Genomic DNA, 27,094 nt, shown 5'->3' on the forward strand with positions numbered 1-27,094 from the left:
CTCTCTCCCTCCCTCCCTCCCTCCCCCTCTCTCTTCTCGCGCTCTCTCTAGGGTTCCAAACGTACTGAGTCACTCACTCTCCCTCTCCTCGCAATTAGACAGCCTCTTGCCGTGGTCTCTGGGTCCCTCAATGCCTCAAATCGGCGCTGCCGCATCGTTGCCCGGGGAAGTCAGACTTCGTCTCGGGAGCGGCTTGGTGTCGGTGGATTCGCGTTTAGGATTTCATGTGAATCGCAATTGCGTGGTTTAATTTGGTTTGGCGCCGCCGTAAGATTCTTCCGATGCCTCCGAATCGTAGAAGGGGACCAAGCAAGGCCGCCGCTGCCGCCGCCGCTCGGCGGCAGTGGAAGGTCGGCGATCTTGTGCTTGCAAAAGTAAAAGGTTTTCCTGCTTGGCCTGCGACGGTATGTATGCTCCACTTTTTTGCATGTTTTGTGGATATTTATCTTCGAATTTGTGTTCTTTGATGATTGCGGAGCTGATAAAAGTTGCTATCTCTAGGGTTTTTAGGTGACTTTTGGCATGCATAAGTGGTAGGGAGCATTTTTTCTCTTGTATTAGGTACTTCAGAGCTTGCTAAGTTTGTTTAGGTGCCTCAATAGTTTGAGAAATCGAGTTCGATCGATGGGATAGGTCAGAATCGTGCTTGATTAATGTCACAGGGCTCCAGGTGGTGTTCTTTTTTCTTTTTCTTTTTTTTTTTTGTCTCACGATTGTTGACGATTTCCTCTCAGCTCCCACGAGATGTTCAGTTCAAATTGTAGGATTCTGGAATAAGAAATTCTCATTTCTGGGCCAACTGTAGATTGTAATAGTAAGGTCAATTGTTAGCCTAGTAATTCTTCTCAGTTTATTGGATATTGTAATTCCATTTTCATGTTTACATCCAATGATACATGTGGTTCCTGGTAGTAGCCTGACAGACTTGGAGGAGTATGATTAACTTGTTTGTTTAGAAGTTGAGAATGTCTGTGCTATGTCTCTAAACTACCTTGTGTTATAGGCTAGACGCCCCTATTGATATTATTCGCACACACAGGATTCTCCTGCTCGCGCAAAACATTTTTTTTACCATAATAGATCGTGCCCCTGCTCTTCTGTCTTATTTCTTATAACCATCTTGTACCGTACATGTATATGTAGTTCTTGTCTGGAATCCGGTTAACTAAATTTTACTTTCGTTGCGCAGGTAAGTGAGCCAGAGAAATGGGGCTATTCAGCAGACTGGAAGAAAGTGCTTGTATATTTTTTTGGAACCCAACAAATGTAAGTTTGAATGGAACATATCAGTGATCTCTGTAAATTGGTTCACCATGTTTTACTTGTTCCGATCTTGCTGGCTCATGGGCGAACATTAGTTCTAGTTTGCTGCATGATGCAACCTTTACCCTGTGAAATAGGTCATGTAGTTCAGTGAAATTATTAACTAGACCGAGTGGGAGATTGAGAGTCTTTAGAGTAAAAGTTACGCTATTTTTTATTGTTGGAAGATTACCTTGTTTCACTTGATTTGCTATGTTGTGCTGTTGTTTTGGCTAGAAGTTAACAAAAGGGAGAGTTTATGTAATAGAAATTATGGTTCCTGAGGTATCCCTTATCTTCGTTTCACAATTTACTTCAGAAGGTGAATTGCCATTAAGAGCCACGTGTTGTCACTGATGTCCCGTCTATTCAGAAATCTATCATTTTCAATGAAAATAAAACCCCCTACGTGCATGCGCTCACTTGCATGTGTGTGTGTGTGTGTGAGAGAGAGAGAGAGAGAGAGAGAGAGAGAGAGAGAGAGCGAGAACGCTCTTGTTAATGGGTGCCATCGGCCATTTGTTTTCTATTGAGATGTTGGCAGATAGGGGAATGGATTGATATGTTAACTTTTTGAAGGAGCCATATTTGGTTAATGCTTTTGAGTTGCTTAAATAAATCACGCATATTTTGGAGGCAGATGAGCCTCTATGCATATGCTATGGCAGTAGCGCTTGGCTGCTTGTGCAGTTGGATGTTTGTTTGTGTTTTTCCTTTGCTTTTTTTTTTTTTTTTTTTTTTGGGGGGGTTTGTTGTGCGGTTCCAATGGTTCTGTCTTATGTACTGGATTGTTACTGTCACTTCCTAGGAGGAATGTGGGTAAGATTTCAGATATTTTAATTAATGTCCATTCTATGGAAACTTGCATATTTTTCTCATACTTCCTTTTCGTTTAGCTGCAAGATGTGAAAAGAAAAGTTAAGATTCTATGAATGCTCCTTTCCAAATATTTATCCAACAAATGAAAAACCTATTACGTTCCTCAAATCAACTGGGACATAATTAAATTAGTTATGACTCTTGAGAGTTGTAGATGCAGATTTGGAGGTTAAAAATTTGTTGTTGGATGGTTGTGACTGTTGGGCCTTAAGCAATCATTTAGGCTGGCTGGTCAAGCTAAAATTTGGAGAAGAAAGGAATCATCTGTAGCATTTTGATTTGTTAGAGACTGGAGATAGCTGATCTGTTTCTAGTTAGGATTGGCCACATAGATTATTGGTCTTGTTATGCAGATTGGAAGATACATTTGAGGTTGAACTTTTGTTTTGGTTTTTCTTTCCTTTTTCTTCCTACTACTCTCAGCTGTTTTTTTTTTTTTTTCAAAATTGTTAGCTGATTTGGTAGAGCTTCTGCTGACGTCGACATCATACAGTGTCCTTTTATGTGACTTGCTCTGTGCCATTTGGCTTCTGGGTTAGAAATCATACGAGTACAGATTGGAGGTGGTAATTAGAGATGCGACGAAAAAAGGTTGAGATGAGGCCGACTTTCTTGGGGGGTAGCCCCTTCACTTCTTTGTTTCAGAGTGGATTTGCTTAGTCATTAAATGATGTTTGGATGTGTATTATTTGTATGTATTCCTCTCCTATATTGCTATAGTTTATTCAATTTACTCTATATTTCCCAACCCCTCTACAAAAGTACTTTACAATAATGCTTGTGGTGAAGTATGTCATATATAGACCAAAAAAAAAATAGTATGTATTATGCTTTTCAAGATCTTTTTATTGCAAGTTTGTCTCAATTTTGGTAAAATTCTGAAAGATAAAAAATTTGTTACTCTGTATTTAACGAAGAAGAAAAATCGATTCAATTTTGGGCATTGGACTTTTTCAGTCAGAAAATTCTGTTTCTTGTCATATCTATTTTTGGTAGATCTAAAGTTTCCATCCTTAAGTTGAAGAGAGAAGGGAAAATTCCTTATTTCTTTTGTCTTCTAAATATATAACTGGAAAATGATTCCTAAACTATTTAATTAAAAAATGGCATGTTCAACAAAACATATCATAAGATCCTGCTATATCTTCCATTTTTGGGAGGATCTAAGGCTTCCATTTCTTAAGTTGAAGAGAGAAGGATAAATTCCTTGTTTCTTTCATCTTTCCTAATTCTATAAGTGAAAAAATGCTATCCTGAACTACTTATTCAGAAATGGTATGTCACATAAGATCCTGTCATAACTTTTTTACAAAGACCAGTGAAGGCAAAATCTGACTTTTTTTCCGATATATCTTCAGCCCCTCAAGTCTCAGTCACTTGATATAAAACAATGAGCATGGTTTCTGTTTCTAGGCCTAAAACCGAACTGTTTTTACCTTGTGTCATGAAAAAATAATTCTAGGTACTTCATCGAACATTCCTATTCTATTTTGGTGAATCTAACATTTTGATTCCACTATTCATATCTCAATTTGACAAGTTATGTTCTTTTTGTGGGTGAAAACTACTGTAGAAGGATGAGTAGTCTGTACAGATTTGGAAGATAGTATCGGAGGACATGTCTCTAATGTTTTCCATAATTCTACCTCAGTCTGCTCCTTCCTAACTTTATGCATGCGTACTACTGCACTGAAATTTTTTTCGTTGACCCTATGGGGTCTCAATTGCTTGTACTTAGAGAGCAAGTTATATGAATGGATCATCTTTCTTAGTTAGAAAACCTTCTCCTAGTATGGAAGTTTTGTGGGCAGTTAGAACTTATTTATCGTTTGCCACAGTCAACCTTTCAGTAGAGCAGTATTGATATGAAATTGGTAATGTTTCTCACTCTTATATGCTGATTGATTCATCTGACTCAGCTAGGGTACAGTCTAGTGTAAAAAAACTTTTTTGACAACTGCAACTATTATTTACAGTTAGCTATTTAGAAGAACCCAGGAAAAGGATATCATGTCAGAAATTAGTTTGCGGTTATAATAACAGGGAGGGGTGGAATTAGAGGAAGATGACCCAAGCCAATTGAATGCCTGGAGGAATTATACTAGAGACATTGAAGCTAATTTGTACTGTGCTCTGCTCTTTCTTCAGAAACTGTTTTTAAATGTTGAACTGGGAATGAAAACTTATTTTGGTACAAAATCTGTGTTGTGGGAAAATGCTCATGCATGGTTGGACCCAAAGAACTACGTATAGATGCGGACTTATACAGACATGGCAGACAGGGTATGGAGTCATTTTGATTTAGATGAGAAGTTGGGAGGCCTGAGGCTATTGGCAATGGGGGTCTTGTCTAACGGGGAGCTATGCATCAGCAAGCTATCATGTATTGAGCCCTTTGTTCCTTTTTTGCGAAGGATGTTATATTTTGGTCTTGGTTCTGTAAATGATTAATCCAAAAGCATTTTTTGGGTTCAGTTCATATTGTTTTGCAAGATATGACAATTACCTCAAGTTTCTCTTTAGGCAAAAGAGTGGATAAATTCCCCGGGTGATGATTACATTTTATGAGATTATTGAGAACACTGCCTTTTACTTTAATGATTGGCTCATTATCTACAGATATGCTTTATATGCTGAAGCAACCGCTTGGGTTACTTTGAGTGCTACCTGTGATCAAATTCTCTTTTCTCCAATGTAGCATTTTGAATCCATGTTTGGGATGTCCTTTCAGCAAATTGCGATAAAAATGATCTAGGCTATAGGTTGTGTGATTCTTTGTGTCACATGGGACATTTTTATCATGATACCCTGCTACTGCAGCGACACTTTTGTGTTTTGGAAGAGTCGTGGTTCCACTTCCGCATCACTTATATTATTTCTTCTGACTTGTGCATGAGGGTTGGCGGGACACAAATTTCGCGTCTTCTGCCTCGAAAGAACATTACCTGAACTTAGGGAAAAGTTTTCTAGTCGTCTTAAGTTTGGCTATGCTTTATGAACAAACTGTTGGAAGCTTACATTTAGCAAGAAGAAGATGATTCAGGGTTCTGCATGAAGAAAAAACATTAGAAATAAGTTGATTGAAGATATAGGCTTCAGTGCCTTGTTCTTGGATAGAGTGAAAGATTAACATGGCGGGATGTTAAGCATGTTTTTAGGCTACTTTGAAAGCTCATGCTAGATTATGACTTTGTTTGAGTGATCATGTCACCTAAGGGTCATTGTTATTATTAAAACTGGAAGCGCTGAAGAAGATATAGCGTGGCTTTTGTGGAGGGATATGGTACAAAATAGAGTGTGACTACTGTTATTCTCTTGTATGCTTTCTATGCCCTTTAGGTTTTAGTTGGGTGGTTTGGTTGCTGTTATTCTCTTGTTTGTTATAGGTTATTGGGCTTTGAATTTGACTTTTTCCCTGTAGAGCATTCTGTAATCCTGCTGATGTGGAAGCATTTACAGAAGAGAAAAAGCAATCTCTTCTTGTCAAACTTCCGGGCAAGGGTGCTGATTTTGTACGAGCAGTCCAGGAGATTATAGATAGTTATGAGAAGTTAAAGCAGCAGGAACAAGACAATGATTTAAAAATTAAAAATGAGCTTGATGCGACAAATGGAGGGAATAAAGTGACGTCATCACCAGACTTGCAATTGAAGGATCTGACGGGAGCTGCTGCAGGAACTTCCAATTTTCAATCAAAATGTGGAAATGAAAAAGTGAAAGAAGAAAATGAGCAGGATCCGTCTGGTAAGGATGACATAGATGCAGAAGTAGATAATTTGAATGATACACGAGCATCAGAGGATCAGACTGATAATGGGGCAGTCACTGAAACTCGTCCTCTATCAACTTATACTTTGAGAAGGAAATCTGGGAGGTCACGCTTGGAGAGTTCTATTGCACAAGGAAGAGCACCTTCAGCTAGAAGGTCTAGAAGTTCCGCAAGGTTGGAATCCTCTAAGAATGACAATTCTGTGCCATGTGAAGAAGGCGAAAAGATTGCTGGGGTTCTGTCAACAACTACAGTCCAGGAAGGTTCAGTGAGAAAGAGTAGACGAACAAGGAGAGCTCCAGATGTTACTAAGGGGACTGATATGGATTCTCCTACTTGTGTTCCAAATGGAAGCATAGATGACAACAGCTCTGAATTACTGAGTATGGACTCAGATTCTAATAGTAACGAAGGCAGTGCTGTTGATTCTAGTTGTAGACCTTTGCACTCGGAGAGTCTGGTTGAATCTGTGGAGGGAGATGTTGAATTGAACAAAGGGCTTGACCTCAAGATAAAGGCTGTTGTGCTCAGGAAAAAAAGAAAACGAAACAGGAAGCGAGCAATCAACGATGGTACTGAACCCAATTTAAATGACACGGAACCTTCACATGTTGCAAGTAAGGGCACTGGTCACAATTCAGAAAGTGCTCCTGATTGTGATTGTCTGAGGGAAGATGGAGATGAGCACTTGCCCTTATTGAAACGAGCTAGGGTGCGCATGGGCAAATTATCAACTGCAGAAGCTGTCATTAATACCTCTTCTCCTACAGAGGAGAAAGTCTTAGCAGTAGGTACTGTGAATCCTCCAGTGCAGAGTAGCTCGTCTTTAGATTGTGATGACATTAATCAACCAGTGACAAAAGAAGATTCAGACGATGCTTCACCATCAGACAATTGTATGCAATCTCCGGAATTGAGACAGCAACCATGGAAAGAAAAGACGAATCAGTCAAATGTTGGTTCGATGGACGTTGAAGCTGCTTTACCTCCCTCTAAGCGCCTTCACCGTGCTCTTGAAGCTATGTCCGCCAATGTTGCTCAAGAATGTCCATCTTCTGATGGCGTGTTGTTAGCCACACAAAGTTGTTCATCTGTTCGGAGTTCTCCTAATTTAGCGATTGAAAGCAAAGTTAGCATTGGTTCTAGAGTGCCTACTTCAGACTCTTTTGGCAATCATGCTCCTAAGGATGACGTTCCTTCATTTTCTATTCCTTTAAGCCCCAAAGGTTCAGAAGAAACTTCAAAGCTTAGTCACAAATTGGACAATTTCCAGCAACATATGGAAATCCAAAAGCAGGAGGAAGTTGTCGCTAGTGATGGAAACTGTCTTGATGGAAGTGATGCTTGCGTTTCGCCTTCAGCTAATCTGGTTGCTGCTTCTGCAAAGCAAATTCAATCTGTGGGGCACTTACCCCCTCGAGATGAAGTGAGTGCAGTTACACTGAGATCGGATGATGTCTCATCAGAACAACCATTGCATAGAGAAGATGAAGAGAATGTTGCCAAGTTTTCACTGAACGCCGGGGCGGACAGTTGTGACAAGCTGTTCAGCATTTCAGGTAGTTCTGGTAGTCTAGATCAGGTCATAGAGATTGAAAAAACTGCTGCAGTCTTGTCTAGTCATCGGGCTGAAGAGCTGCAGCAGAGCTCAGAAGACTTTGGTTGCAAAAATATGGGGCATATGAAGTTTGAAGATGGTGACACCTGTCATGTTAATGGCATGTAAGTTCTGTATCTTTGTTTTCTGTCTTTTTCTGAAAGGTAGATAAGGGAAGGAAGCTTTTTCCTCTTATATCATATAATGATGATTTTTTACATGTTGAGACAAACCTTACTGGAGTCCTTGAAAAGCTTAAGATGTGGTTTCTCAAAGATGAAGTGAAAAAAGCAAATTAACTTATTGAATTTAGTGCATGAACTTGGATGATTTGAATAAGCAGTGCTCATGCTTGTCTGTCACCGGCATCTTTTGTCATGGTTATGAAGTCTTTTAGAGAGGTAACGTTGTTACAGATTATTAGTGCAGCGGAACTATCTCCAGGGGTTCTTCCCTGCTTTTTTCCTTCTTTTTTGGGGGAGGGGAGGTTTGTTTGTTCTGCTGTTAATGGTGCACATTCGTGCGTGCAGGTTTTAGTGCATGCATGTTTCTTTTGTTCAATCTGTAAGTCTTACCCTCTTATCTGATTGTGCATTTCCTCATCTCTTCTGCAACTTTAACTCTAGTTTTTCATCTGCTAATTTGTATGGTGTGCTTGGGTGCAATGCTCACCTGCATGCATTTTGTTCATGCAAATGCATGTGTTTACTTCCTTATTTCTGTCTTCTATAATCTGCTGTACTGGATTTCCCTTTTGATATATTTGAATGTCTGTTGTTGCTTGATCTATTAGGTATATTGCATCTGAAGGCCGACATGAACAAGCTCTCCAGGACAAAAACGACGTCTCTTTTCCTAATGGTCACTTATCTGACAAAGAAAACTCAATTGCCTTTTCAAGTGCTTCTTCAACTGATAGACCTCATACTCCTCAGCGAGCATCTCCACCAAGTTCCGCATTGTGCAATATGTCCACCTCAGATAGCAGTAAATTTACCCAAAGTAATGGAAGTGTAAGCCCTGTGGTCAGTTTGCCTCCCAAAAAAGCTTTTCATGGTTTAGCTGATTGTGAAGGAAAACTTGAGTCCATGACTCAACATCCAAGATCTGCGGGTAAGGGGAGCTCTTCAGATGCCCACGCTCTGCTGTCATCTTTTGAGGCTGTGTTGCGGATCTTGACAAGAACAAAGGAGAGCATTGGCCGAGCAACACGTGTTGCTATTGACTGTGCTAAGTATGGTGCCACTGCTAAGGTGAGTTCTGATATTGGTAAAAATTTCTTGGTTCTTTGTGTTAGCTTTTTGTTTTAAGGATTTTTCCTTCCTGCAAGTGTTGCAAAACTTCTCGATATTAGGTTTGTCAACCTTGATCACAAGCAGACTAGTATAATGTAACAATATTCAGGGTGGAGCTTTTGTTTTTATGAGTTTGAACTCTTTATCGCTCTGAGCTCATTTTGTGGAGACTAGAATAAAAATGAGTGTCAAACTTGAATGATCTTATTCGAGAGAGTTAGAAAGAAAATGAACACGCCTTTTTGTCTCTGTCTTCCCTTAAATATTGTTTCTAGAGTCCACTTTGGTGAAAGATTTACAAAATATGTACTGGCCTTTCTTTGTTGCGGCTGTCTAGATTTGGGAATCATTTCAAGAAATTTCACACAGTGCCGTCATTTTAGAGTGCTGCGATATAACTTGACATTATGATTATAAGGAAATTACTCCCTTCGTTTTGTGTAGCATATAATGTATGGTGAATTGACTAGTTGGGGCATTTTCATTGTGGTAATGAATGGTTTTGAAGCTGTGATAAGATTTGTCAAAACTTTCATTTGTCATGATAAATGTGTAGAGTTTTGTCTTAGAGTGAAAGTATGATGAAATGATGAATTTTAGTTATTTTTAAATTTTTTGGCTTATGAATATCTTACTTGACTTCTTGTTAGGTGGTCGAAGTGCTAGCTCGTAACTTAGAGAGTGAATTGAGTTTACACCGAAGAGTGGACTTGTTTTTTCTGGTTGATTCTATAATGCAGTGCACTCGTGGTTTGAAAGGTATAACCTTCTCTGCTGCCTTTGTTTTTGTCACAATTGAACTTCCACAGTTCATGCTTGAAAAGTCAACTCTGTTTTTTTGTGAAATGAACGTGGTGAAAATTGGTTGATATAAATTTCCTAGGTGAGGTTGGTGGGGCATATCCATCAGCTATCCAGGCAGTGTTGCCACGATTGCTCTCAGCTGCTGCTCCACCTGGAAATACTTCGCACGAAAATCGAAGGCAATGTCTTAAGGTACAGGATTCTTTCTTGCCTTGTCTTCTTTCCCCTTATGATATATCTGAGCAATGCTTATGAGTTTTCCTTCTTTTATGGTCATCTGGGGGCCTGGGGCAGATGGCAAAGGGTCTCCCTCTTCGTCCTTCACCCTGGCAACCCCTGCTGAAGATGGAATTTAGTGTCTGGTTTGTTTGTCTAGCCGTTTTCTTTATTATGTTCTACCTATGGTTTTTGTGCATTCTAGGTTTTGAGACTTTGGCTGGAAAGAAAGATCTTGCCAGAATCTATCATACGTCATCACATGAGAGAGCTTGATATGATAAGTGGTTCATCTTCAGCTGGTGCCTATTCTCGTCGCTCTTCAAGAACAGAAAGATCTTTTGACGATCCTATCAGAGAAATGGAGGGTATGCTTGTGGATGAATATGGCAGGTTCGTACAATTTTACTTGGGTGCATTCTGGTTTTTCTGTGGTCTTTGGTTGAAAAAATTGCTTAACAATATCACTTCACTGTCGCAGCAATTCAAGTTTTCAGCTTCCTGGATTTTGCATGCCTCGAATGCGGAAAGACGAAGATGAAGGAAGTGATTCTGATGAGAGTTTTGAAGCTGTCACCCCTGAGCACACTTCTGAAGCTCCTGAGCAGGAAATGACCTCTGCTATAGCAAAGCATAGACATATTCTGCAGGATGTTGATGTTGAACTCGAGATGGAAGATGTGGCCCCTTCTGAAGTTGAGATGAACTCAACAAATGGTATCGTGGGTTTAGCACAGAATCCACAGAATATTGAGCAACATCTTCCACCTGCCTTTGCTCCTCGAGATGTGCGCCCAGCATCTCCACCTCTGCCTTCATCCCCTATTCAGCTTCCACCACCACCACTACCTCCACTTCAACTTCCACCGCCACCGCCTCCGCCGCCGTCTCATCCGCCATTCCACTCCGGCTCCACAATTTCTGATCATCTAGCCGGTGGGGCCAATCATCATGTTAATGCCAATGCACATGTGAGTCTATACTGCTATACACTTCATCTTGCTAATGTGGTTACTTAGGGAACTGATAGGGCGTTTTCTTTATCTGCTTATGCTTATATGTCTTTCGATAAAAGGTAATGCTTTAAAAGTGTTCTTCTTGTTGGTTTTTTGGCATCTTGGCAGAATCTTCAGGATAATATGGGACCACCAGTTTGTCACCAGCCTGTCCCACCGAGAGTTGACCCTAGAGTGTCCGGCGGAGTCCATCTTCATGCTCCTGAGTGCAGAGACAGACAGAAGCATATGCATATATCTGATTCTACAAGCTGTTATGGCAGGAGATCTGTGAGTAACAATAGTCACGATGCTGATGATGTTGCATGGAACCATAAACCTTATCCTATGAGGCCACCTCATGCTGTCCCACCAAATCAGTTCTCTTATGTCCATTCTGACCAGCGGGCCAGGTCTCGTAGGGAGGCTCCTCCGCCTTCCCACAACAGGTTCCACTTCTCTCATAACAGGGGTAGTGGGAATCACTACAATAATCATGAGAGAATGAAACCACCCCCACATGAGACCAGAGAGAACTGGAGATTTTCAGCACCTTTTTCTGGTTAGATTTCTCCCAGCATTGAAATCAGTTTCTTATTAGAACTATGTAATCCTTCTTGTTTCATTCTCTCTTAATATATTTTTCATTTGCTATAGGGCCACGACATCATGATAAAGGAAAAGGCTATGGACCTGGTCAGTACGACTACCCGCCATGTGAGCCGACAAGGTTCCCAAACCATGGATGGGATTGTCCTCCTCGGCCTATGAATCACAGAAATCATGGGCCATTTAGACCACCACCTCATGAAGGTGACTTAGTTTCAGATTTTCTTTCATTTTAACCGTGTATCTTGGAGTATGTGCAAACATTTCTCTGGTTGTTATGAGGACTATTTGTGACATTGTGATCGGATTTTCCAGCTCCCAGCTTTTGGCCGCCTAGATGAATAGATTGTGGTTATGAAGACGAAGTTGCAGGTATTTCTCACACTAACCCTGGTTTTGGGAGACAACTCTTCTTCCTATCAGTATAGTTTATAATAATCATTCGCTATCATTGATACAGGTACAGCCCCCTTTTGTTCATGGTTTAAAGAGTCTGATCTCAGTGGTTGTTGAAGACCCGCCCAAAGCAGGTATTTCCTGACAGGAGGCTGCAAAGGGTTGGGTATAGAACGACATGCTTTTCGTGCCAAACTGTATATAGCTATAATTGTTGTCATGTCCTTTGGACGAAGGCAGCGAGCGACGACACACTGTCACATGTGAGGTTGGGGGTGGAGGGTGAGAGAGAGGGGAGGGCTGTAACTAACCCTTCTTAGGTTAAAATGTACAAAAATTTTGTACCCTTCCAACTTTAATTGCAGGATGACAAATCAATTGTTTCCTGGAGCGCCTGTGGCCCAGGGCATCATTCCTTAAACTTTCTCTGTCATTCCACATTAAGATGCAATTGAGACGGTCTCCGTCTTGGTTAGTAGTTAGTTTATCAAAAGGAGCGAGGTCGTCATATTTATGTGCAAATATGCCTCGGGCGCGAATCGACGGATGGAATCCTTGGGTGCATCCAAGGAAATTGCTGATTCATCGCCATCATGCTTTAGTTGGTGTCTGCCCTCTTCACTGGTTCCTCATTCTGCTAAGGGTCAGGTGAAGCGAGAGAGGGCTTCTATTTGCTGCTGAAGCGGTACGTACAACTGTTTCTCCCTATCGTGTCTCTGCTAGCCACTGTTTTCAAGGTCTTCCCTACTTGGGGTTCATGGACCGTGTACAAACAATACAAACATGTAGTAGGTACAACAAACATATAGGATAGGCAAAGCATGATCTGGATTTCCGAATCTCAGAACGTGTAGTCATTATTTTCTTTAATATCGGCCGTCCTAAATCTCTGTCCAGGTGCTCTCCCTACATGGGCAATTGCAAGTGCAGAAAGGACCAGGCACTGCTGGAGAGTTTTCTCTTCCTTATCCTTTTATTTTATTTTATGTTTCCCCAAGGATCCGTGACATGCGACAGGATAATGGTGCGTAATTCAATTCGGTGGTTGACATAACTCTGAACGCAATCGACCCAGTCCGCCGTACTTCCACCGACTAAAAGACAACTGAAGCAGTCAGTTAATGCGTAGACGTGCCTTCAATGTCGTCCAACGAGACACAGCTCAGATGACAATGAAGGCGAGGGACAAACTGCCAAACATGTTCCCGCGTTGAAACAAGCGATAGAAGAGGGGAATGATTTGCTCATCCTCTGATGTTACTGAAGCCAAAAAGGGCCTAAGAACATGGAGACAAGATCGTGGCATCGGTCCGGCTTTGCATATTATTTAGAAAAGAGAAACGGGTTTGAACTAGTGGTGGTCGTGTTCGACGACATAATCACAATAGGGTATCTGGAGAAATCACTCTTTTCTCCGACAAGTAAAAATTCTGGAGCGCATGTGTGGAGTCCAGGCTGAGATGCATCTGAACCAACTCACCCTCTCGGATAGGTCAAAAATACGCAAAATCCATCCTCATTCAAAAGCTCAAATATCGCTAAGGCAACAAATTTCGTCATATGGTCTCAACAATAATCATCTTCACGAAGCAAGAATGTCCTCCTAGGAGCAGGCAAGAATGTCCTCCTAGGAACACGTGGAACCGCGACGACGACGAATGAAATAAACAAGAGCACGCAACATCAGCAGAAGGAATCGATGGAAAAAGCCCAATCGCGCATCGAAACTTCTAAATTTTGTGTTGACTCGATGAAAATAACATGATGACAAGAAAATATCCGCAAAAAAAAAAAAATCAGAGAAAGCGCAGTGGGCCCCACACGTGTTCCCGTAATTTTATTTTATTTATGCTCTAACGTTGGGTTGGTTTCCTCTAATTAGGAGCTTGCCAGAGTATGATAAGGCAATAGGCCAACTCACGGTCTGCTTGACTTTTTTCGCCTTTGAATCCGTTGTCTTCTTCCTCTTTCTCTTCCCTTTGAAACCCCCCAGAAGCAGAAAAGCCATCGCACACGCAACTTGAAACAAAACCTCCTTCACGGAAAGGAAAGAAGGGGCAGAGACCCATTTTCGAGCTTCGTCAGAAAAGTAAAGATGGGCGCTTCGCAGTCCGTCCCCGAGAAGTCAGTCCACGAGTTCACCGTCAAGGTAATATACCAGAGACCCATTTTACGAGAACCTTTCTCCCCGCACTTTTGATGATGACAGAGATGGGAAACTAAAGAGGTTTATGGGGTTGTGGTGGAGCAGGACAGTAGAGGGAAGGACGTTGACTTGAGCGTGTACAAAGGGAAGGTCCTCCTCGTTGTTAACGTTGCCTCCAAATGGTATGTCTCTTGCCAATCCCCTGTTTCAAACCTTAATCACGGGGTTCCCTTCAGAATTTTTTAGTTTGTTCTCGTGGAATTAATTTGCTTTTGTTGTTGTTGATGGGTTTGGATACAGTGGATTCACGGACTCCAACTATACCCAGCTCACTGAACTTTACAACAAATACAAAGAACAAGGTTGGTTTCTCTCGCTCTCTCTCTCCCCTCCCCACCCTCCCCTCCCCCCCGCGCGATTTTTATTTCTTGTTCTTTCCCTTTTAAGCTTTTGGGTTTACTCTGTTTCGCAAAATTTATGCTGTTTGATGAGAATATTTTAGGTGATGTGCTGATGTGTGGGATTTTGCTTGCAAACAATTACTTTGCTGATGAATAGAGAGGTGTATCAGATGGAGGAATTTTTAGAAACTGGCATGAATTGGTTAATTCTATGCTTTTTGTTTGTTAATGCCGAGGATTTTATCGAATTTTTTTTGTAACTTAATGGCTCGATAAAATTCTTTGATTTCTTGAGTTCCTTAATGAATGTCGAGGGAGTGAGTCGAGGGAGTCATCACGTATGCTTTCTTTTGGGGGGCTGAAGTTTTTGCGTTGTGAATTTGCTGCAAATGAAAAGTTGAGATCTTGTCATATGCTTTGGTTATCATAGAATTCCTTAAAGTTAAGAGGACTTGGGTATTGTTGGGTGCCTCAGGTCTTGAGATCTTGGCTTTTCCATGCAACCAATTTTTGAAACAAGAGCCTGGAACAAGTCAGGAGGCACAAGAATTTGCATGTACAAGATACAAAGCTGAATACCCGATCTTCCGAAAGGTAAGAATTGCTGCTCTGCTTTCTTACGCTTTTAGTAGCTTGGATTCACAAGTGATGTGGACAATTGTTTCTATATTGTATCACTATATGACTTCGGCAAGAAATAGTTAACCTTGCAAACTTATGATTGTCTGTCAGTTCATCCTGTACGGATGAATGAGTAAAACCTTATCTGTTGTTGCTGCTATGATGTGGATTTTCTTGTTTGTATATGTTTGTCAAGGTTTTCCATTGGCCTGAGAAAATTGATTTTTATTTAACCTGGTCTCCTTTGTGTTTAACTGCAACTAAGAACTGACTATAATCTTTAAATAGGTATGCTCTTAGTTAAATCTTTGCAGTAATTACTATGACAACACTAAACCTTAAGCATTCGAATCACGGTCCCTGACTTGGGTAACAATTTTGGGAGATTGTTGGCTGGTCCATGACTTAAAATTTCCTTAACACAGCGAACATCGTTTCTTTGAATGTGAGCTTATGGTAGAGACAACGTTTATGAGATTGGTACTACTTGCTCTCTTGAAATCTGTTGGTAAACACATCAGGTTTAGGTTAGAGTATTTATTGGCGATAGGTTAGAGTGCAAGAGTCGAAAGGAGTTGCAAACTTCAGTCCATCAGATGTAAGGTAACAAAAGGTTGGTGTCCTACTCTGATTTGACCCCGAAATATTGTCTCTGGGTTAACATGTCCGTCCTTTAAGAAGTTAGCTTTGTTGGGAAGAACCTTGATTGATAGCTATCAGTATGTCCATCGATTCTAGATTTGCCTTTGTTTTTCCTTCTGGTTTTCGGATTGGCACCTATTATATATGTGATCTGTTCATAGCCATGTAGCTTAAATAGCGCTGAAGCATCTAGTAGTCTGAAAACAGTTACTGCATCCAATTAGCCAACGTATTGAGTCATTGCTTCATTCTAGGTACGAGTCAATGGACCCGACACAGCACCTGTCTATAAGTTCCTCAAGGCAAGTAAATCAGGATTTTTGGGTTCAAGGATAAAATGGAACTTCACGAAGTTCCTTGTTGATAAGGAGGGGCATGCTATCAGTCGCTACAGCCCAACCACCTCTCCATTGGCCATTGAGGTACTCTTTTCTTTCTCACTTCACATAGATTCCCAGTCAGCAGATCATCCACTTGCTCGCCTTTAGATTATTTCTCCCGGAAGAATTTACCATAGACCCATGACAAAATAACACACATGACGCAGGCGGACATAAAGAAGGCACTGGGAGCGGCATGATGTACCTTGCATTACATGGATCAACCTGTTGGAGACATAAAGAGACAACATAAAAGTTGAGGCAGTTGCTTTTGCAGTCAGTTTGTATTTGTTTATGTGTGTATTAGTATACAAGTTTTTGTTGCAATATATATGTATTTTATGGCCATCTTTTCGGTGTGAATATAATGGTTGGGATGCTATTTCATTGTCGACTGTATGACTTGCAATTTTGTCATCACCAGACACTAGAATTGCCCGCCTGTCGTTCATTAGTTTCAGAAATAATGAGTGGGTTATAGGAGTTGCTGATTCTCTCATGCTGTTTGGTCTCAAGGGACAACTAATAAGTATTGTTATAGGATAGTGGGTCTCAAGGGACAACTAATAAATATTGTTATAGGATAGTGAAGAACGGAGAAAGGCACATTTTAGTTTTGCTGATGCTTGGATTGAGTTCCAAAGGAGTTGTGATCACTTTTAAGAGAAGTGCGTTCATTTTCTCAAATAAAAACTTGAAGTCCTAAAGTGACTATGTCAGTTTCAAAGAAGGGCTTGACCTTCAAGCTAGTCAATGGCATTTTTTTTGCTTTTTTTTTTCTTTTTTTTTTTTTCTTTAGGCCAGATTGACCACAGGCGATACCCAGAGAAGATTGTCGGAGAAGGCTGGGCCAAGTGCCCTCACTTGCAGCCGGGTCGGCTAGAAACCAAGTAAGGTGCGGGAGCATACCTTACTTTTTATGCAACTAGAGTTTTTAAGTTCTGAGACTTGATTACACTAGCTACGCAATTAGTGCCCTTTTGCTACTTTGACATTCATTTTCTAAAATTGTCATGCAGTCTTTTTACCAATTTCAATCCTAAACTTCTAGTCTCCTAAATGTCCATGCAACGGCTCTAATTAGGCTAAAAATGAAAAGAAACAATCAATGCACAATCAATTAAAAATTGAAATGAAAATGCCCAATCAGCACCTACCATTTACTTCTAAGAAACAATCAAAATCCTTAAGAAAAGCCCTGAAGGCTTATTGGGCGAGGCCGCCCTCTAGAGCCGCAAGAGAGTGGCGGCCTCACCCGGGCGAGGGCATGGGACAAAGAACAGAAAAGAAATGAGGAAAAAAAATTATAATAAAAATTATCTTTGGACGAAAATACATTTAATTGGCCAATGTTAAATTCTTATTTGAGACTAATATGGTCACTTCAAGCCCTTATTTAAAAAAATGAGGACACTTAAAGCTCTTATTGAAAAATTTCTCCAAAATGTTATGGCAAAAATGGGCCCTCCCAAGGTCCTAGAGTGATGGATGCGAAGGTTAAGAGTCTCATGAAATTCAAACATCTAACCTTGCTGCACAGAAAAGTTTGCTGTATAAATTCTCTTATGATATTTGAACGGGTTGGAAAACACAGCTTGACATGAACAACATACTTGATGAGTTCCTAATTTGATCATTTAGCATCGAAGACTTAAATTACTTCTAATCCAAGTTTGACATTCACATTTCCATTCGAGAACAAAGGGAAAACAAGACCCATGAATTCTAAAAATCCCATACTCCCTTAAATGCATCTGCAAACTGTTCAATGAACGCACCAATACTTTCTGTGATTGACAAACAATTATTTAAGCCACAAAAAGGGTAAAACATAGACCTTGGGCTGAAACTACAGGAGCAGTATTGTAAACAGCACAGCATGAGGAGCAACTATAAATCAAATCTTCCATTCACTTATCATATTTACTAGTGGGGTTTACGGTTCTCAGTTACCTTCAAACAATTCCCATCCTTCATCCTCCAGCTCCTTCTGACCAACGCTGGCTTCTTCCTCTTCGATAACTCTCTTTGAAGGCAAGCCGATGTCATCAAATGTGTTCGGAGGTCCTATCTTGTTCGGAATCTTTAATGTTTTGCCTTGTTCAGGTATCGTATCAGTGGAAATACCGCTTAGATTGGACCTGGATGATGAAGATGTGTTGCGACTCATGTTCCTCGAGGAAACGGATTTGCTCAAGTGAACGCCCCTATCGAAATTTTCTTTCAGTGACTTCACATCCCGGCAGATCACGGCAATCTCCCCTCTGAACAAGTGTTATTAGAGGGAATATAGCAAGAGGTCATTTGACATTTTGTACAAAAGGAAATTGCAGCTCATATAAAATAATGCACATGAGGAACGCAATGCATCTTAAACCCTTTGCTTCAACAACATCCAAACTCCAAAGACAAAATTGCTCACAGATCTCCAAGACAAAATTACTTAATGACGGATCTACTCAAGTTGGTACTCTAGTAACCCTGGATGGTCACTGGTGGGTTCAAGTTCAACTGTTAGTGCAACCACATAGAGCATATATCAAATGTGAAAGAATCCCTGCAACTTTGTAAAGATTTTTCTGGGATGATTACAGCTAATCAGCGGTATGGAGCAGATGGGTGGTTTGACTTCAGACACTTTGTGCTGGAATACGTGTGCTGGAATACGAGTCAATTCAGGAGATAAAGGGGGCAAAACTGCTAATGAACAAGGAAGAATTAATAAAAGCTTACCAATCAAGCACAACACAATCTTGATTACCTTAGCAAAAGAACTAAAAGTACGGTCATTTTCCTTTCAACCTAGGTTGGACAAAAGTTCCTCCAACCGGACACATGGAGGGCTTTCATTAAAAGTTTGGTCACCAGCTTGTCACTCTTACTCACATAAGACCGCTTTCCTTAGTGCTCTATTATATCCTTGGTCAATTTTCTTTTAAGTTACAAAGTTCAATCACGTTCTTCAAGGAGACAAACAACACATAGCAAAAGATGATATAAAGAGACTCAAAGCAGATACTCTTGTTTGCTACCCCTTTTCTGTTTGTTGTCTTCTTCTTTCTTCACATATTCACTCAACAGCAAGAGTGATATATTAATTATCTTGCGTCATCGTTTATTAAGTTCTTATCTTGAGTTCACTTCATCTCTCGGTGGTTTTTCACTTTCCAAATTACTTGAGGTAATGACGTTTTACTCAGAAAAAATGTGCTTAGTTGCTTTCTTTTGTCATACTTGAACGTAAGTATGACAAGATATCGCTCACGCTACCATTATGCTAATACAAGGACATGAGCGGTTGATGTTTGGGAAATTATTACGTGTTTGGGTATATATTGCATCGGAGATGTTTCGGCTTTTTCAAACTTGAATTACAAGAGATTAAAAAAAACAGTAGATTTTACTGCTATGTAACAGTTTATGATATATGTAACAAGACTTGCCAATATGTTGTTCACCGAGCGCCGAACTTACGGCTACAATGTAGTAGGAGTTTTAAGGGTGAAAACACCATGACATTGGTGGCACACGTGATGGGAAACAAGTGCATAGGTTAATGTCAACTAGATTGGTTGGAGGAAATTCCTGGAAACGTGGCCCATAGAAATAAATATTAGTAGCAGAGAACACTTACTGGAGTGCATCGACAATATGGCCATGGTCCATGAGAAACATCCGCAGCTGTCCAAACATATGATAAAATTGCATTTAGTTAAGATATTTCCGTTGCTTAAATGTATACAACTATAATGGTAAAGTTTTTCTGCAAAGTTGCCACCTTGTTGTTCTGTTCTTCCTCTTCGTGTAATAACTTAGACTCATGAAGCACCTTCTCCAGGAGAGCTTGCTGTTCAGCCAAAGCACGTCCAGCAGTGGCTTCTTTTTCAAGCTTTTCCTTCTCGGCAACTTTTTTCAAATCCTCCGCTGCAGAAAGTCGAATTTCAAGTTCTTGGCGCATCTGCAGAAACATGGAACTGGCTATTACAAGAAAAAAAGGTAAAAGGGCTAATGTCAGAGTCGAACCTTGCCAAAGTAACACAAACGCTCTGAAATTCCGATTTCAACAAATGACACTCATCATCTATTTTTCAGTCTTCCATGAAATGTGACACAATATAAGCTTAAACTCTAGCAGTGATAGACTTCATGATTACATTTCGCTTGAATCTAAACCATTAAACCTGCCTGCATAACGGCAACATGAAAGAATGGCATGACTTCAATAGAGGTAGCTCAAGGTCACCTGGATTAACAAAAAGGAAAATTGAAGCACCTGAACAATAATTGCAAGAGATTTGTCCCTTTCATCCAACAACCTGAGTAAATGAGATTGAAGCTCCTTTGCTTCAGTCGATAAAATAGCTCTTTCTCCATAAACTTCACCTGCATGCTGCAACCATAGAAAATGAATCAGCTTTATGTTCACTTTGAAATAATTCAAAGGTTCAACAAGATGTAAGTAAGAAACTAACAACCATATCATTTGCTTCCTTAGTAAGCACTAACATCCGGTTGAGTTCCTCAATCTTTAAGTAAATATCATGTCCCTCGGTAGAAGCTTCCTCTTTAGCTTGTTTTGCAACTTTCTCTTTTTCTTCAACTTCTCTCATGAGGTTGACAACCAAATCCATTGCCGAGAAAAGGGTAGTCTGCAGCATTGAGCACTGATAAAACATTGTAGCTTGATGATAGTAAATAAATAGTGGCATTAGGCCCTAACAAGTATCAAAGGCTTAACCAGATATTACTTTGTATGCTTCAGCATTCTCAATGATCGGTTTGAAAAGTTCATGAATTTCGCTAGAGCAGGTGGTTTTCAACTTCAAGGGTGACTCCTCTCCAAAACAGTGTTTCGAGGCAGCATTATCTTCTTCTGCTTTTTCGCCAGTATTGTTACTTACAAGATTGATGGAATCAGCTTCCAAATGACATTTTGGAGCTACTAAAAGATGCTCTAATATTTGCTCACAACCAGAGTGCCCTGTCTTTAGAGAAGTGCTAGTAAAAGTTGATTCTGCTTGATAGCTACTTTCACTTCTCCTCGTGTTACAATCATCTGCCTGAGAGCCATAAGAACCTCTTTGATTAAACTTTGCATCTGCAATTGTTAAACTAGAGATATCACTAGATTTAGCTGGTTCAACAGGCAAACTCCTCCCAGGAGTGGCAAGTGGCCGATTAGTAGCCCCCAGCAAAATCACTTCTGCACTTTCGGTCTGGCTGTGTGGTTTCGGCTCAGTGGTTAATCTGAAATCTGGAGCTTGATTAGCCTCTATGAATCTGGTTACACGCACTCGATCTTTTTCCAATGCAATCAGTTCATCAGTCTCAAAGACTCGACCTCTCTTGTCACTGCTGCTGGAGGTAGATGCCTCCGGACTGATTCTTGGAGTATTGCTAGATATGGTATCTCCATTTCTACTAGCTGCTTTTGCTTCTGAAGAAGCTGCATTTGCTTTCTCAGCCATACTTCGGCGCCTCGATAAAGAGCTCGGTTGGTCAGATCGAACTTCACATTGGCATAACAGAATAATTAGTTAAACATCTAAGGTGTCGTTTTATCAACAATAGCACCTTCATTCACGAGAAAAGAAGTGATGGACCATCAAAAAGAAAACAATACAGTACACCAATTATTGTATATTTCAGTGAAACTACCTTAAAAAGTGAATTAACTATTGAAGGGAAGAAAATCACATGAAGTATAGAAATAATTAAAGATGGTTTGAACACTCTAAATGGAAATGAATCTAGCTATCACCTTCTCCATCAGATAGATTAAGTGATCCCAGGTATTGAGAAGGGGAACTCTGGGGTTTTTCCTGCACTGAAACATAAGGAAGAATTTCTGAAAGAACAACCTCAACAGCAGCATCGGCATCCTTAGAATTTTCAATAGCAACTGCCTTCAACACACGAGCATCAAGCTGTATCAAATGAGAAATATGCGTTATTACTATAAGAACATAAAGAATAACTCGAAAGCATCATCGATCAAACTCAAAAGGAAGTCTTTCAAAAACTCTACAGGTTCCAGGGAGCTGCAGTACCTCCTGAGATACAAGGCCACGAAAACTACACTAAGAGAAACCCTTCTTGGACTTCTTAAACTCTCCATCTTCTACAAACACGACTTAAATTACTTTTCTGTTCCATCTTAAACTTCACAGTGTAATACCAACGGTATGAACAAACACATAACATTAGTTGTTCCCCACTCCCAACTGGCTATAACTGGAAGAGTATAATGATAAATGATATGTCTTGACTGGACTGCAAAACACTGATCCTTCCACTAAAAGAGACTTAAGTCCTCACCTGTGGAAATAGCTCCTGCAAGCACCGATATACAGTAGAGAAACCCATTATCCCAAAGCTTCAGACCTGCGTGATGGCAGAAAGTCCAGAAAAAATTATTAAAACCATGAACACACACCGGCAATTCAATCATCAGTGATCAATTTTCACATTGCAGCTCGATAAAATAGCAAATAAAGGGAAATTCAATCAAATCCTCAATGGTCATTTTCTCGTTGCAGCCCGACCAATTAGAAACAAAAGAACTCTCAACTTCTTTTATCATAGATTCAAAAGGGTGGGGAAGGACGGTACAGGATTAGCAAATGCAAACCCGTTGATGTAAAAACCCACAGAGGAATGTTCGGTTTGATGGGTCGTCAGGGCATGAGGCTCCCGAGACTGACACGCAAATCAATCAACAAAACCGATGGAAAGTAACAACACTGAGGTCCAGAATAAAGCGGTTCTACCCCTCAACAACAATTCATGGCCGTGCCACACAAACAGAGAAAAAAAACGAGGGGAAAACGAAAGACCAGAACTAGCTGCAGCTTCAAAATTTCTGAAGAAATACAATCTCAAAACGAAAGTGATCACAGCAACGCAATTAAGCGACAGTAGTGCCCATCAGAAGCAACAGAAGAGACGCAACCACTCTCCTCATTCGCATCCCTCGAAACATCAAACGAAAGAGAGAAACGATGACATGACATCAAATGAACGATTACAGATGAGACCTCTAAACTACACCGATGCTCGAATTCGTCACCGTAGAAAGTGGGGAACAGACGAAGCTATTCCTCGAGCGGAGCAACACGCGAAAGCTTTGACCTTTTTCCGTCGAATTCCGCTTTTTCTTTTTCCGACTTTCTTTGGGGGGTAAGAGTAAAAGAAACAGCTTGGTGAGGGAGGCAGCGAAGGGAGAGGTTCGTGGGATCGTAACGTCGGCTTATGCAGTTCCCTTTTTTCCGGGGGGAGACACTGTGATGCTTAACATCAGTCATTTCAAGCAGGATCGCATTGGCAAAAATTCTGATGTGTGGGCATCAGCTGTGATCAAACCCCGGTCGACCCGATACATTGCCAAGCTCGGTCTCGGCTTTACTCGTACATCGGTGCTCGAAATTCGACTCAAACTCGATCGAGCATCGACTTCTCTGCTCGAGCTCGACTCCACTGAAAAGTCTAGATTTTTAAGCTTGGATTTCGCCATCAACTTTTGGATGAATCCGAGCGTGTGCTTAAGTTTAATATAACTTGTCAGTCGTGCAATTCTAAAGATTGATTTCTTTCATTTATTTATTTTTACTAACGAGATATAGTCGGGCTGACGCATTATCTGTCAAGATTATGCTTAAATTGATTAGCATGCTTGTCAAATATGACTCGAGCTCGATCAAGTATTACCTTTCCAACTCGAGTTCAACTCGGCTCTATTCGACGACCGTTGACTTATAAAAATGAACTCCAGCTTGAGTATAATAAACTCGAATACCTTGTAACTCTAAGAATATTTGTGCCTCTTTATATAACTATTACGTAAATTGAAAAATAGAAGCTCAATTAGACTTGCAAGCCCGTCGATCCCAAAAAATAATGAAGCAGAGCTCGATCTATTCCGAAGTAGCTCGACTCATTTTCACTTTTAGTGGGATCGTGCCCATCTCTTTTACAAGTGAAGTCATATCCATAAAATCGTCTCGAGTATCCAACAAAATTGCACTCTAGTTCCTCGCCGTGGCCTTCTATTTCCGTACTTTGAATAACGAGGTCTATGGAAGACTATCGTATCCAGAAAAGTTTCCATTGCTCCCGATACCATGCGCCGGAACACAGCTATGATTGACAAAATTCGAGTGGAATATTCACATGGAGCTCACGTAATCTGCGGTAATGACTTATCCGGTTCATTATACGGGGATAGGTCGGAGAAGATCAGTATGGGCTGGGCCTGGCCTGTCCATCCTTTGCGTCGAGCCCCGATTGACATAACCTCACGACATGGGCGGTCCCGACTTCCGAGCAAATGGCTCCCTTGATCGGCCCGCTAACCCGACCCCACATGCCCGGCTCGTTAAGACCCCGCGTCGCCCGGATCTCCAATTCGAAGAGACCGATAACGGCCCTTCTCACTGGCCTAGATGCGAGACTTTCCGATCCACGGTTTGAGATCGCCTAGGCCTGCCCATAGACCGGGTTCACATGCCATAAGTTCATGCGAGCCCTGGCCCATTTATGCCCATAGCCTCAATTGGCCTCAACGAGAATAGTGCAACGCATAAAGAAGGTAGGTAGAAAAAAAATGAAATTGGTCATCCAAATGGGGTTGAACAAATTCCTAAACCAATGCGGTAACCGATTGTCTCCTTACAACACAACAACCTTAGCCCTCGCTCTCTTTGGCCATTCTCACTTCATGTCACCCAAGAAACATCCTTAAATTAATGTGAAATGCGAACCACATGAGTCCCCGACCATATAAATTGAAACTCACATGCCCTGAAAACCAAGAAAGGAAAGGAAAAACAAAAAGGAATCAGACTCTTGTGTTGGCTTCTTGTTTTGGTTTGCTTCTGATGACAGTGGCCATGGGAAGGACCAATTTTGCCACGTGGATGCTCTGCGTGGCACTAGTGTCGGTGCTCTTGGGCTATTCGGGCGGCGCCCCCTTGCAGCAACCGACGCCGAGCCTGTTCCCGCCGCCGCTGCCCCCTAAGCCGCTTTGCGCCCCACAGTTCGCCCTTGTGAACCAGGCCTGCTCGATGATCATGCCGATGCCGGTGCCCCCTCCAGCTCCCCCGTCCCCACCTCTTCCCCCACCCGGCCCCCTGCCTCCACCACCTTGCCCCAATGACGAGAGCGAGCACGGTCACGGTCACGGTCATGGGCACCACCACCACCACCACCACTGCCACGGGCACAGACACCATCATCGGCACCGGCACGGCCAGCCCTGGAGAGAGCCATCCCCGGTGGAGCAAGACTGCTGCAAGTGGCTGAAGGAGGTGGACTCGGAGTGCGTGTGCGACTTGCTGGTCCACCTGCCCTCCTTCCTGGCCCGGCCAATTCATGACTACACCGTGATTGTGGGCGACTCGTGCAACGTCACTTATGCCTGCGGTGGGAGACTTCATCCGTAATTGAGTTTTAAAAAAAGATTAGTTTAATTTATGCGATTTGGAGTTGGATTAGTGTCATGCTTTACTGTCGATCTAAGTATTGCGTGTACTAGGGTAATGGCCTCTAATGTTAGTAATGGCAAATTGAACTTTATTCTTGTTGCTATCAGATTTAAAGGTTATCCTTGCCTAATTATTAATAATTCTTTGACAATGATCTCTTTTCCCTCGGGAACTACATAACAGCTCTCTTTTACATAAGTGCATTCATATCAAATCACCCCTCGAAATGGAGGAGACGATAACAAAATTGGAGCGTCCATTTTCACTTCGAGCCGTTAATTCACTTTTAATGACGAGAAAGTCGATTGGTTTACATCCAGTTGCGAAAAATCCCGAGAACGCAATCGATCGACAAAGTAATCTCTCTAACTATGCGATCATCCGGTTAATTATTTCGAGAATATCGCGTGTACTTCGATCTCTTTTCAGTCGCCTTTCGATCTTGGAATCGGAAAACCTCAGCTCCGATTTAATATCACAGAGTCGTTGAAAATGAAAACTCGTGACATGACTGTATGATTTCATGACCTGATGAATCTATGTCGAGAGGTTGTGAATTGTCGAAGCATAGATAGATCAAACGAAAGTACACACCTAATCATCGGGCGGGCTTGAGCCGAGCCCATCTTGGCCCGAACTTCAAAAGGCCTCGGCAAGCTCACACCCGGGCTCGAACTTTACGGGCCTGGTTAAGTGCCCAAGCCCGCCTTATGAGAAAGCATTGGCTGCTGTGGCAACGGAAAAATGAACATAAAAATACATTCACGAAAAGAAAATGTAGCACTACAGATTTGAGAAATAATAACTAGCATAAACTCTCCGTTTATTTCGGGCAAAAATAAAGGATTTGCAAAATATTTTCGTGAAAATGATCACTTGTGTTGCTTACAAAGATAAATTAACAAAAAAATTTCTCACCATCCAGGAAAATATTTAGGCTCCGTTTGTTTCGCAAAAAATGTGGCATTTTTGAAAAATATTTTCCAAAAAGTCATTTTTGAGGAAAATGACTATATTTTTCGGTGTTTGACTAAAATATGAAAAAGATTCGGAAAATGTTGTTCATCGTTTGGTAGGAAAATTGGATTTAATTTTCCTCCATGCACTCCTTTTCAATAATTCTTTTTCGTTTCTTTTTCATTTTAAAAAAATAATTTTTTTAATTATTTATATTTTTCTCTTTTCTCTTTTATTTGTTTTTTCTTATCCTTCTGGTTTCGGCCGGTCACCGACCATAGACCGGCCTCGCTAGATACGGCGAGACAAGGCTAGGCCCGACCTTGCCGGCCTCGGCGAGCAAACTGTGGCTAGCAACCAGCAAAGAAAGAAAATGAAAAGATTAAAAAAAATAAAAGATAATAAAAATTATAAAAAATTGATTTTTTTTTTAGATTATTAAAATAACATGAATGTAAAGGAGCTGGGGGATCAAAGGTGAAGGAAAATATTTTCGTCTTCTCAAAAAGAAGAAAAGATTTTCCCCACTTTTAAATGAGTTTTTTTTTTTTTTCATAGATGGAAAATGTTTTACTTGACCGGCTTATTTTCCGATAATCAAAC

General features: G+C 41.0%; 3 protein-coding genes across 12 annotated transcripts; 2 read left to right on the top strand and 1 right to left on the bottom strand.

Annotated features, from left to right (window-relative positions):
• The first annotated feature begins 24 nt into the window (after positions 1–24).
• On the top strand, positions 25–16,551 carry LOC115730462 (protein HUA2-LIKE 2-like). 3 transcript variants are annotated; one of them, XM_048282972.1, is made up of 16 exons: positions 25–404; positions 1,190–1,266; positions 5,603–7,672; positions 8,341–8,800; positions 9,493–9,601; positions 9,726–9,838; positions 10,068–10,255; positions 10,344–10,833; positions 10,987–11,419; positions 11,515–11,670; positions 13,926–14,011; positions 14,114–14,190; positions 14,309–14,370; positions 14,885–15,003; positions 15,927–16,094; positions 16,220–16,551. In XM_048282972.1, the coding sequence occupies exons 1-16, from the start codon at positions 282–284 to the stop codon at positions 16,250–16,252; spliced, it is 4,764 nt and encodes a 1,587-aa protein (XP_048138929.1). In that variant the 5' UTR covers positions 25–281; the 3' UTR covers positions 16,253–16,551. The 3 variants fall into 3 exon arrangements, with proteins under 3 accessions (XP_048138929.1, XP_030516927.2, XP_048138928.1); XM_030661067.2 differs by lacking the exons at positions 13,926–14,011; positions 14,114–14,190; positions 14,309–14,370; ... (1 more) ...; positions 15,927–16,094; positions 16,220–16,551 and adding exons at positions 11,782–11,838; positions 11,927–12,278; XM_048282971.1 differs by lacking the exons at positions 13,926–14,011; positions 14,114–14,190; positions 14,309–14,370; ... (1 more) ...; positions 15,927–16,094; positions 16,220–16,551 and adding exons at positions 11,782–11,838; positions 11,927–12,278 and having other exon boundaries at positions 10,996–11,419.
• Positions 16,552–17,775: 1,224 nt separating this feature from the next.
• On the bottom strand, positions 17,776–23,484 carry LOC115730459. Of its 8 annotated transcripts, none has more exons than XM_048282973.1 (9): positions 23,184–23,484; positions 22,371–22,436; positions 21,814–21,979; positions 20,801–21,561; positions 20,528–20,716; positions 20,326–20,442; positions 19,831–20,010; positions 19,687–19,733; positions 17,776–18,316 (listed from the first exon to the last, which is right to left on the bottom strand). In XM_048282973.1, the coding sequence occupies exons 2-9, from the start codon at positions 22,416–22,418 to the stop codon at positions 17,998–18,000; spliced, it is 1,827 nt and encodes a 608-aa protein (XP_048138930.1). In that variant the 5' UTR covers positions 22,419–22,436; positions 23,184–23,484; the 3' UTR covers positions 17,776–17,997. The 8 variants fall into 8 exon arrangements, with proteins under 8 accessions (XP_048138930.1, XP_048138931.1, XP_048138932.1 ...); XM_048282974.1 differs by lacking the exon at positions 23,184–23,484 and adding an exon at positions 22,684–23,174; XM_048282975.1 differs by lacking the exon at positions 23,184–23,484 and adding an exon at positions 22,665–23,174 and having other exon boundaries at positions 20,528–20,701.
• A 1,371-nt stretch (positions 23,485–24,855) lies between these two features.
• On the top strand, positions 24,856–25,685 carry LOC115752020 (annexin B11). Its single transcript, XM_030690043.2, has one exon. It carries the CDS (start codon positions 24,941–24,943, stop codon positions 25,490–25,492), a length of 552 nt encoding a protein of 183 aa, XP_030545903.2. The 5' UTR covers positions 24,856–24,940; the 3' UTR covers positions 25,493–25,685.
• Positions 25,686–27,094: the final 1,409 nt, after the last annotated feature.

Source organism: Rhodamnia argentea, chromosome 7, assembly GCF_020921035.1.
Source record: "Rhodamnia argentea isolate NSW1041297 chromosome 7, ASM2092103v1, whole genome shotgun sequence".
NCBI classification, from domain to species: Eukaryota; Viridiplantae; Streptophyta; class Magnoliopsida; order Myrtales; family Myrtaceae; genus Rhodamnia; species Rhodamnia argentea.

Coding starts and splice junctions, on each gene's coding strand:
- LOC115730462 (XM_048282972.1), top strand. CDS start 282: ATGCCTCCGAATCGTAGAAGGGGACCAAGCAAGGCCGCCGCTGCCGCC. Junction 405..1,189: donor TTCCTGCTTGGCCTGCGACG/GTATGTATGCTC, acceptor TTCGTTGCGCAG/GTAAGTGAGCCAGAGAAATG. Junction 14,012..14,113: donor TCCACGAGTTCACCGTCAAG/GTAATATACCAG, acceptor GTGGTGGAGCAG/GACAGTAGAGGGAAGGACGT.
- LOC115730459 (XM_048282973.1), bottom strand. CDS start 22,418: ATGGGTTTCTCTACTGTATATCGGTGCTTGCAGGAGCTATTTCCACAG. Junction 20,717..20,800: donor AGAATGCTGAAGCATACAAA/GTAATATCTGGT, acceptor ATGTTTTATCAG/TGCTCAATGCTGCAGACTAC. Junction 20,011..20,325: donor CTCTTGCAATTATTGTTCAG/GTGCTTCAATTT, acceptor ATGTTTCTGCAG/ATGCGCCAAGAACTTGAAAT.
- LOC115752020 (XM_030690043.2), top strand. CDS start 24,941: ATGGGAAGGACCAATTTTGCCACGTGGATGCTCTGCGTGGCACTAGTG.